Source organism: Belonocnema kinseyi, chromosome 5, assembly GCF_010883055.1.
Source record: "Belonocnema kinseyi isolate 2016_QV_RU_SX_M_011 chromosome 5, B_treatae_v1, whole genome shotgun sequence".
In the NCBI taxonomy this organism is placed as follows: Eukaryota; Metazoa; Arthropoda; class Insecta; order Hymenoptera; family Cynipidae; genus Belonocnema; species Belonocnema kinseyi.
In genome coordinates this window covers 113567580-113579138 of record NC_046661.1, presented here as the reverse complement: position 1 = coordinate 113579138, position 11559 = coordinate 113567580, and the positions used below count along the sequence as shown (strand labels likewise).

The 11559-nt window shown below is 27.8% G+C and overlaps 1 protein-coding gene across 1 annotated transcript in view; it reads left to right on the top strand.

Moving 5' to 3' along the window:
* The first annotated feature begins 4063 nt into the window (after positions 1-4063).
* The window catches only part of LOC117173368 (UDP-glucuronosyltransferase 2B31-like), a 32445-nt gene continuing 24949 nt past the window's right edge, over positions 4064-11559 (top strand). Inside the window, exon 1 of the mRNA XM_033361888.1 lies at positions 4064-4098. Coding sequence (XP_033217779.1) covers positions 4090-4098 — 9 coding nt within the window. The 5' untranslated portion in view covers positions 4064-4089. The remainder of the gene's footprint in view (positions 4099-11559) is intronic.

Here is an 11559-nt window from a genome sequence, read left to right as displayed (position 1 = left end):
CCGTATCGAAGATTACAACTTACTTATCATTTTTAGATATACTGACCTTAAATCTAGCCGATATTATCTAGCCTACAGTGACTTTTATGCCAGTTTTTGTGAACGTTTCTGAAGAACATTTTTATCATCGGGTCTCGCATCATTTACTTAAAAAACTATTTTAAAAAGTTTAATTAAATTATTTTCAAAATAATTAAATTTACCAAACTTCTATTCAATAAAGTTTAATAAAAAGTTTGCATTTAGAAATTATACAGCAAGTTATTTATTAAAGAAATCTAAAAATTTAACAATTAGATAAAAATATTCGAGATTGAGTGTAAAAAAATGAAAATTTAATTACAAAGTGAAAAATGGACATTATTCGAGGGGCTTTGGTATTTTTGATCTTCTACTTATCAACGATCCAGGGATACAGAATTTTGGGCGTTTTTCCTTTCGCAGCGAAAAGTCATAATATCTTTTTAGAGGCTTTGATGAAAGGTCTGGCCGAACGTGGTTACCAAGTGGACGTTATTTCCCACTACAATCTAAAAAATCCGCCTGAAAATTACAAAATTATATTAGATCTAAGCAAGACTAAAAAACAAAATGTCGTTGAAATGCCGATTGAGAAAGCTTTCCATTTTCAAAAAAACGCTGTATCTAAAATAGCCAAAGAATTTGGAAATGATTTATGTGACTTGATGGGTTTGGAAGAGATGCAAAGGATTTTAAAAAATTCGTCCAAGGAACAAACTTACGATCTCGTAGTTAGTGAGGTAATTTCTATTATTAATTATAATTATTGAAACATTACAATTAAAAAATTTATAATATAATATCAGGTTTATACGTATATTATTTAGTTCAAGAATACAAAATATATTAATTAAAAACTCTGTTAGGTGGGCTCTTAAATATGCGATTATCGCATTTGAAACTTTATCAACAAAATAATCGATTCATCTTGTAGATTTTATTATCAGATAAGGAAGAGATAGAATTTCAGGTATGTCAAATACGATATTTTAAACAATATATACACAAGCTTAAATTGCAAATCCAGAGTGGCCAGAAAACTTCACTTTTAAAAGTCCCTGATATTTTTTACTTTACCTTGACCATTAATATTTAAAGACCAAGTTTCTAAGCATGTAATATGTTTAATATAGAATGTTTTATAAATGAAAAAAAAAACATTTTTACTTAACATACTTTTTAAACTTATGTTTCACAGGGCTGTTACAAAATAATGTATTGGGTGAACTGAAAAAAACGAATGTGCATTTATAATGTGACAAATATTCTTTTGAATTTAAAAGAATTCGATGACATTTACAAGAATTCAAGTGAAATGAAAGCATTTCAAAAATCTGCAGAAATGCAATGAATTCAATAAGTTTAAAATGAGTTTAGAAAAATTTAAGGGCATTAAATAAAAGTTTGATAAAATGCTTGAGAATTCAATATTGTTAGAATGATTTAAAAACTTTTGAAACCCTCCGAAACGCCCTACATCTTGTCTATTAAATCCAATAACATATTATAAAATCTCGTAAAATTTTGTGAGATCTGATCATATTTCCTGAAGTCCATAAAAAATAATTAAAATATCTTGAAATATTATAAAATGCCTTGGAATCTTCAAATATTTTAAAACCTAAGTATAAGTCCTGTTAAATCGTTCTGCACATTGCGAAATTATACAAAATACTTTAAACCTGCATGGAAATTTATTTATATACCTTAAAATCATTCGAAATCGCTTTAAATTTTTTAAACCTCTTGAAAATTCCTTGAAATATTCAAAAATACCCTCAAATCTTTCAAATCTTTTGTGATTGCGCGAGATGTTTAAAGCTTTATAGAAAATGCATCCTTAAAAAACTTTCAAACATTCCAGATTGTTTAGAATCTCATTTAATTATTTTAATTAGTTGAAAATTAGTTAGAATTTTTTAATCTCGTTAAGTATTTCAAACTTTTAAAATCTTTTGAAATCCATTAACATTTTTTTACAGCTCTTGAAAATTCCTTGGAATGTAAACGGAAAAACAAAAATATTTCAAATGTTTTGAAATCCCTTCAAAGTTTTTTCGTTTCTTAGAAATTCTTTGAATTTTTCTAAAATACCCTAAAATATGTTAAATCATTTGAAATGCCATTCAATTACAGAAATCAGGTGAAAATTCTTTGGAATACCTCACAACAAAATGATATCCTTAGCATATCCCTAGGATGTCTCGGCAGGATATCGGCTATCCTGAAAAATGTCCCAAAAATCTCCCGAGATATCTGTGGCATATTCCAAGAATATCGAGATTTCCGCCCCGTACGATATCCACTCAATTTCCTGTGCGGGATATACACATTTTTGGTAATAGAATCCAATATTTCTGAAATGCATATTGATTAAAATATGTAGAATACCTGAAAACATAAAGTGTGTCAAAAAACCACTTTATACGAATCTCGAATATTCGGTTTCTTTCAAAATCCTATTTCAGTATAATTATAAAAAAATGATTACCGCGAATGATTTTTATAGCCATTAACTGTCTACTTTTAATAAAAAACAAGTCACATTCCAAACATTTTAAAGTTTGCTGTTATTTCTGTTACCTCTAAACTGCGCAGTTTAGAGATCGCACTTTTCAGCAGCAGAATCAATTTTTATGATAAAAAAGCAACCAAACTAATATGTACCGCGTTGGTTTGTATAATACAAATGAGAATAGATTATAATCCGGCACGAATATTCGAGAAATTGTTGACTTTGGTTACAGTGTCACTTGTTACTGCGTGATAGTTTTCTTACACTGACTGCCATGATTGAATTTACCTGAAAATGACTTTAGGGGGGACTTTACCATTATTGTATTTGATAATGTTGCACTTTGTGTAAAATCTCCGGAAAAATACCTAATATTGTTAAATTATTTCTTATATTATTTATACGATTGAATATAAATATAATTGGCAGTAGGTAATCCGAATTTCCAGTAATATACTTTAAATTATGGAATTGGGATATCTTGCAAACATCCGTGGCATATAAAATTGGGACATTAATGGGATATCCTTAAGATATTCTGAGATATCCTTGGGACGTTCCAGGGATATCGAGATTTCCGCCCTGTAGGACAGTCTGCGATATTCCTAGGATCTTCTGAGATATGCCCACGATATCCTGGGAAATAAATGGGATATCCCGTCGATATCTCATGCTGTGAGGGATCTTTTTAGATACCCTCAAATATTTTTAACTCCTTGAAATTTTATAAATATTTTCATCTGGAATAGGCAGAACAAGCGCACTTTATTATATAGCGCACTTTATTAGTAAAGTTGTTTTATACTCAGATGCCGTTTGACCGTCCTCGCTTTCGGCTAAGACCTATGGGATGTTCAGGAAAACTAATCGAAGAGTTGAACTTGGACCTAGAGATAATGCATTTCATTAATCAGGATGTAGTGAAATGAAATAATTCGTAATGAAAATCACATTCAGTCATGACCTTGTTTAATATTGTAGTTTAGTACACCATTTACTTGAAAAAAACGTAAGAAATAATATTTCAAGCAATAAGGCTGTGAAGTTAGCGAGGTAAATTAATTCCAAAGTTAATCTCAAATGACCTATACATTTCTCAACAAATGTACACTTCCGGTACCTAATATATTTTAATGAAATGATAATAACGTAAAAAGTCTTAGACTGAATACATCATTAAACATTTAAATAATAAAATTTAAGTTTTCTGTTCAGTAGAAAAAGAATATACTGTAAAGCAGCGAAAAGAGCATTTCTCTTTTACGCAGAAGCTAATAGGGGCAAAGTTTGAAAGTCCTGTATAATACTTTTGGGAAAAAATTGAAAATTTTTTAAATACCCAGGTAAGTAATCTCTCAGTTTTATTTCAATTTTTCTCTTCAAAGTGTAAGGATGGCACATGTTTGCGAAGCTTGTGAGTTGAAGTTTACTCAAAAGTATTCTATAGTTTAAACATTTGGCAGAAGCCCATCGTATATTTATTTATGCAGAAAATATCTCGCATTTGAATCAAAAGCTAAATACTAAAAAGACAGCATTCAAGAAGAATTTCCATGCCCTTGGTAAGTGTGAAATGTATATATAATTAGCTAATATGAACGATTTTTTATGAAAACCAATTGTTTTTTTTTTGTTTGTTTTTCGTTTTTGTTAATTCTTTTATGTATTTCATTGCAAATTTATCTCTCTGATTGAAATTTAATCTTGATGCTGAATAATAATTCTACTTTTTGGCTTTAAAATCATTTTCCGGTTGAAAATTGAATTAATTCTCTAAAAATTCGTTCTTCTTTTCTTAAAACCTGACATTTTTAGTTAAAAACTCAACTGTGCGTTTGAAAATATACTTTTTTATGTAGAAAATTATTCTTTATGTTTACAAACTCATTTATTTTCAATAAAAACTCATTTCTTTGGTTAAAAATGTAACTACTTTGTTAACAATATTTTTGTTGGTTGAAAATTAATTTTTGAGTTATAAACTCGAATTTTTGGTAGATAGTTAATCTTCTCGTTCGAAAATTCATCTATTTGGTTGAAAATTCATTATTTTTGGTTGAAAATTTTAGTACCTCGTTCAAACCTCTTTTTTTTTGGTTCCAAATTATTTATTTTAAAAGTAAACTATTTTTTCATTTTTGGTTACGTTTTTTTAGTTTCAAATTCTTTTCTTTGGATTAAAATGCACTATTTTATCAACAAAAAAAATGTTTTTTATTCATTTCTAAATTTAAAAATTAAGTATTTTGTTTAAAATTCATCTTTTGTTCGAAGTCAACTGTGTTTTATTTAATATTAAAATAATTTTTGGTTGGTATATGAACTATTCAATTTTTCGTTGAAAATTCATTTTTTTTTTTTCGCTTAAATTTATACTATTTTGTTAAAAAGTAATTTTTTAGCTTAAGATTCATTACTATAGTTGAAAATTCGTCTCTATGACTGAAAATGCGACTATTCTATTTCAAAATTCACTTTTTTTGGTTAAGAGTTAATTTTTCTAACAGAAAATTCAACTATTCCTTTTTTGATTGACAAATTTGTCTTTTCTAATTGAAAATTCACTTCTTTTGTTGAAAATTGAACTATATATTTAAAAATTCAATTTTTTTAATCTAAAAATGTCACTTTTACATTCTTGGTTAAATTTTTTTATTTATCTATTTTCATTTTTTTACAGGAAAATCATCTTCCCTTTTTTTTAATTGAACTTTTTTTGATTAGAATTTTATTGGTAAAAGTTTGTTCGCTATAGTTAGAAATTTCTCTATTTTGTTGAAAATTTGTCTTTTTTTTGTTTGTGTATTATTTTTGGTTGAAAACGGATATTTTCTATTAGAAAAATTACATCCTTTGTTGAAAATTCGCCACTTTAGATCAATACATCATTTTTAGGTTGAAAATGTAACTAATTTCTTTAAAATTCGTTATTCTTTTCCCCAAAACTGATCTTTTAGTCTAATATAGAAACTTATCCTTACTACTTACAACAGTATTTACAAGTATTTATAAAACATCTTATATCTACTTTCTTATTTCTTACGATACACAGTGATAAATATGGGAGAAAATTCGAGCCACGTGACAATTTTAATCAAATCATAAAAAAACAGTTTCTATTCTTCTCCAAAAATGTTATATCCAGTGAAAATTGTTTGAAAATAACGCAGGACTACAAAATATGTTCGGGAGTCTACAGAGAGTTGACGAGGTATACTATGTTTTTTGGGTCGCTAAATACGAATTCATCCTCAGAATGACTCCAGCATGTCAGGATTTCGATTAATTTAAAAGAGACAACAAAATTTTTTTAAATATATGGGTAATTATAACAATTCTCTCACTGAAAATATTAAATATAACATTTTTAGAGAAGAATAAAAAAATAATTTATTATTTGATTGAAATCATCACGTGGCTCGAATTTATACCCATATTTATCACTGTGCGATAGTGAAATAATTTCTTTTCATAAAAATTGAACTATTTTATTTATTTTTTTCATCATTCATTTTTCAACTTAAAAATTAAGTTTTAAATACTTGCATTACAATTATATAATTTTTATGGTTCTTACGATCTTATGAAATGAGTATTTAAATTCGGGTTTTTAAATTATATGTACACATATTTTAATTTTTTAACTTAGTTAGAAAGGTTATTAATAAATTAGGTGTAGAGAATGTTTAATGTTGTGAAATGATTAATTATTTATCAACTTATTTTACGAAAGCTCACATTTTCTGGAATTAGTTAAAGAGTTTATTAATAAAGAAAAACATTAGAAATGAAAGTTAAAATGTTAAAAAAATTTATCAACCCTACTTGCGATAGTGCTTCTGAAATTCGTGCACGCTTGAGAGCGTGACGGTGTTAGGGAACGCCAATTCATTCATTCCATTTCCCTTCCCGTAATTTTTCAAAACCTTTGCGTTGACAGGAAAACTGAAAACTTTTTTCTTCTACATCTTATCCTGCACCGCTTTTATTCGCGGCCCGTCAAATGTGATTTTTATTACAAAGTATTTCATTTGACTACATTCTGATTGATGAAATGCATTGTCTCTAGGTCCAAGTTCACGACTGCGATGATTTTTCCTGAACATCCCATAGTTATATTGAAACTTGTTTGTCTGCCTAATTACTTGAAAAACTATTCAATACTTTAGAAAAATTATTTTTAATAATTTACATTCTTCAAATAATTTCGTATAAATATATGTATCCTTGTCCCCGAAAATCGATTCGCAAAACTGTTATCGAAAAATTGTAATTTTAACGGAGAAAACTACGGAATTCAATCAATGATTTTTAAACCATTCCAACTCCTATAGTCTTCATTTCTTCTCTCAAAATTTAGTTCTACTAAAATATAATTTAAAAAACCTGCCCGCCATGCGGGCACATGCTCGTCGCGCGCTATGCGCGCGGCTCGCTTCGCTCGCAAGTTTGAGCGCGCCTAGGACGCGCAACGGTTGGTTCTCGCGCTTCGCCCTCGGTGTTATATTTATCTCGCGCTTCGCGCTCGATTATATTTTTACCTCGCGCTAGGCGCTCGGTCTTTATATTTCCGCACATTCTTGCGCAAACGTTTTAAAATTAAGACTGAGAACATCCACCACTGTAATTTTGTAATTGTGAATTCTCTTTCGTTAAAAGAGAGTTTGAGCGCACCTACGGCATGTGACTGATGACAATCGCACTCCGCACTTAGGCTTTGCATTTCTTCCACATTCGGGCACAGACCTTTTATAATCAAAGGTGAACGGACCGACAACTGTAATTTTGTAATTTTGAACTCTCTTTTGGCTTTAACGAACACATTCTCATCACGTATCTCGTGCTTCGCACTCGATTTTATCCAACAAGTAAACTTTTCTACATTATACATAACACTTTTGTATAAATTATAATACATTTTAATGTAAATCGGTCTGTGATTACTTATTAAAAAATTGCAAAATAAAAAGCAAATTTTATTTATCATGATTATTTTTGTATTTGTTTCTTATTTTGCTTTAAATTGTATTCTAAGCTGCTCTGAAACATGCATCATTTCAATAAATGTATATCATTACAATTCATAATATGCATAAAAATTGAATCATACTAATTCCTATTTCCTTGTTTTTATAATTTTTTATTTTCAATGTTGTTTTTTACGATTGAATAAAAGCTACTGCGCATCTGTATAGGGTCTAATACAGGAACCTATACAGAGTCCTGTATAGGAGCCTATGTCCTCTTTCGTCTTTTCTGCGCTTTTTCCAAAAAGTTCATTTTTGCATTTTTTTATCTTATGTTTTACGATTAAAAGAAGATCTACTCGTCCAATCAAAAAATGATTAATAATAAATTTATAGATCTTTTTAGGCGAACAACTTTTGTCTGGTAATTTAAGTTCGTACCTTGCGTCGTTTTTTCAAACAAATTTAATATTTTTATTTTGAATGATATTTTTTACGACTAAAGCAAAGACTACGTGTCCTATCAACAATTATAGCTCTTTTTTGGATGAACAATTTTTGTCTCATTTTTTTTCGTAGCTTATATCGAAAAGTGATTCATTATAAATTTGTAGCTCTTCCCAGGGCGCGCAATTTGAGCTTTTTTATTTTTTTCGTATCTTGCATAGTTCGACCAAAAAATGGAATTTTTCATTATTTTTAGTATGATCAAATTTGGAATGTTCAACTTTTCGACCAAATTAAAACAGTTGTTATCGCAGTTTTGTAGGAATTTGAAAAAGCAAAGTTTTTCTTCTCCTGGCTTTTTTTCATATCATGCGTTGTTTGGCTTAAAATGTTCATTTCAGTTTGTTTTTTTGGATTTTGAAAATGCTCTAACTCTGAAAATTTTCTTTTTATAGAAAAAAGTCATGGGGATAAATTGTTTGAGTTTCTGAGTACTATGAACAACCGTACATACAATTTTTAAATCTTGAAAAAATGTGGTTTCAAAAATTTTTGGTGCGATTAAATTTGGAATTTTTAACTTTTCGACCAAATTAAAAAAATTTTTATCGTAATCTTGTAGGGCTTTTAAAAAGTAACGTTTTTTTCTCCTGACCTTTTTTCTTATCATGCGTTGTTTGGCTTAAAATGTTGATTTTAATTTGTTTTTTTTTTTTGGATTTTGAAAATGCTCTAACTCTGGTAAGTTTTGATTTTTCAAAAAAAGTCATTAAGATAAATTGTTCAATTTTTTGAATACTATAAATAACCGTACAGAGAATTTTTGAGTTTTTGAAAAAGTGGTCTCAAAAATATTCAAAATGTGCCCACTTTTCAATTTTTATCCAAAATGGCTGGCTAACGAACTTGACCTTTAGTTTAGGACACTAAACGAGATTGCCAAAGGACAATCTAATAGAATTTTTTTTTGGAAAGTTACCGTGTTCACAGACAGACAGATAGACAGACATACAGACAGACATACAGACAGACAGGCACATTCGTAAAAACCTGTTTTTCGGTTTCAGAGGGTCTCAAAACGTGGACATTTGACAAAAACTGGGGGGGGGGGTCAAATTTTACACAAATCTAATACCTTCTCTGATGAGAATGTAAAAATCCAGAAATTAGAGTTATAAAATTATATTAGCTGTTATTTGAAATAAGCGCGCCAAAGTCTACGCTGGCACCGAGGGCCACAGTCGTTCGGAAGTGGAAGGAGATAGGCTCCGGCTACCCCGTGCCGTACTGACCCTGGCGATTTTCGTGATTTGAATACTTTGCGCGCCTTTTTATATGCGCAGATAAATTTTAAATAAAAAATGATACAGTTAAAATTTAAGTATTAAAAAATGTTTTTACAACCAAAAAGAATCGAATTTTCAATAAAGGTGTTAAATAATCAATTAAAAGAATGAATTGTTTACCAAAATAGATGAATTTTCAAACAAGAATGATAATATTCTACTATAAAATAAGAATTTTCAACTACAAAAAAAAAATTAATGGTAAAAAAAATCAATAAAATTGTCAAATTTTTAACTTAAAAATTAAGATTAAAACTAAAAAAAAAACAAGTTTTAACCAAACATGTAATAGTTAATTTTCAATTTTAAAAAATTAATTTTCGACGGATATAATGAATTTTCAACTGAAAAATATAATTTTTAACAAAAAATTTAACAGTTGAATTTTAAATTCGAGAATTTAATTTCGAACAAAAAGACAACAATCGAATTTACTACAGATTAGAAGTTTGAACAAAGAAGTGAATACACAAACAACCAGAATAATATTCTACTAATGAGATGGATTTTTAACCATATACATACTTGAATTTGAATAAAAAATATAAATTTTTAAATAAAATGGAATTGAAACATGTTTAGTAAAAAAATTAATAAAAAAGCACAAAAATTAATGTTTAAATGGAAAGGAGAGTTTTCAAAACAAATAAATTTTTACTAAAAAGCCGAAATTTACACTGAAACAAAATTCTCTTTCAGCCAAAAAACAATGAATTTTTAATCAAGGAAAGTAAGTTTCAAACAAATTAATTTGCAAAAAACGAATTATCTATAAAATAGGTAAATTTCCATCGTAACATTTTTAATCAAAAAAATGATTTAAAAATTGCGAATTTACCAAAAAATTTCAACCAGATAGTTGAACGTGTTCACTAAAAAAGATTTTTCAACCAAGAAAGGAATAGTTTAATTGGAAGTTTTTAATTGGAAATTCCATTTTATGCTCAAGTTTTCAGTGGAAAAAATAAAATTTTAACACAAGAATAACACACAGAAAAAAAGAATTTTTAACCAAAATGTGTATTCTCTTTCTGCAAAAAAAGTTTAAATAAGTAGATTAAAACAATGGTTCTCGTTATTCGCTCAAATGTGAACAGAATTATTAATAGAAACAAATAAGAAAGTCTAACTCTTTTTTATTAAATACATTCCTTTTTAGTTTAAAACTTCTAGTATTACATTTTTTTATTAAAGATTCATCTTTTTTTGTTGAAAATTTTTTTATTTGGTTTAAAATGAACTTTCCTGTTAGAAATTCATATATTTGGTTTGAAAATTCAATGGTTTTGTAAAAAAATCATCTGTTTTGTTAAAGTACTTCATTTTAACATACAATTTTTTTTTAAAGTTGATATTTCTTTATTATGTGTGTCTGTATGTATATTTTTATAATTATATACAAAAATCGTTTTAGAAATAGTTAAACTTTAACTTGAGTAATTTCTATCAACACATTAATTTAATAGTTTAACTAATCTACAAACGTTAACATTTTTAACATTTTGAAATTTCCTGTTTTCTGAATTTCAGTCTGAAATAATTTAATTTAGAGATTGCCCAATTGAAAAACGTACGTTTAAATTATGAACGCTTTCATTTTATTCATGATTATTAATTTTTTGAAAATTAAATTTCAAAAATTAATCTTTTTTGTCGAAAATTTAACAATGATTAAACCTTAATTTTTGGTATAGAAAATTAGTCTTGGTGGAAAATAAATTTATTTTATGCAAAGTTCATGTATTCTATAAAAAATGTCCTTTTTCGTTTATAATTCAGATTTTTGGATGAAAATTTAACTTTTTGTTAAAAAATTAAAAAAAAATTTTTTTAATTTATGTATTTTATTCCAAATTTACTTTTTTTGCATAAAAATAATTGTTTTGGTTGAAAGTTGAACCATTCCTATTAAAAAATAGTTAAATAGTCATTAATATAAATATAAAATTTTATAATTATAATATTAACATTATTAATGTATAATAGTAATAATATCCATATTATATACACCTGAAAAACATAACCTCAAAATCGACTGATGCATGAAATTAAGAATCAGTCGAAACATCAGAATCGCCAATTTCTTTCATTTCTTTCAAATGGGGGTCGAGATATAGATAGAAGACCTATGGTGGGGATAAATCTTAGGCTCGACCTGGCAGCTATGGGAGCAGCTGATTAGATCGTCATTCGTGAAGTCGGACGAGCTCGGTTCATGTTCACGCATTTTCGGCTTTACACGAGGCTGGTTTGCGCAGCAGAA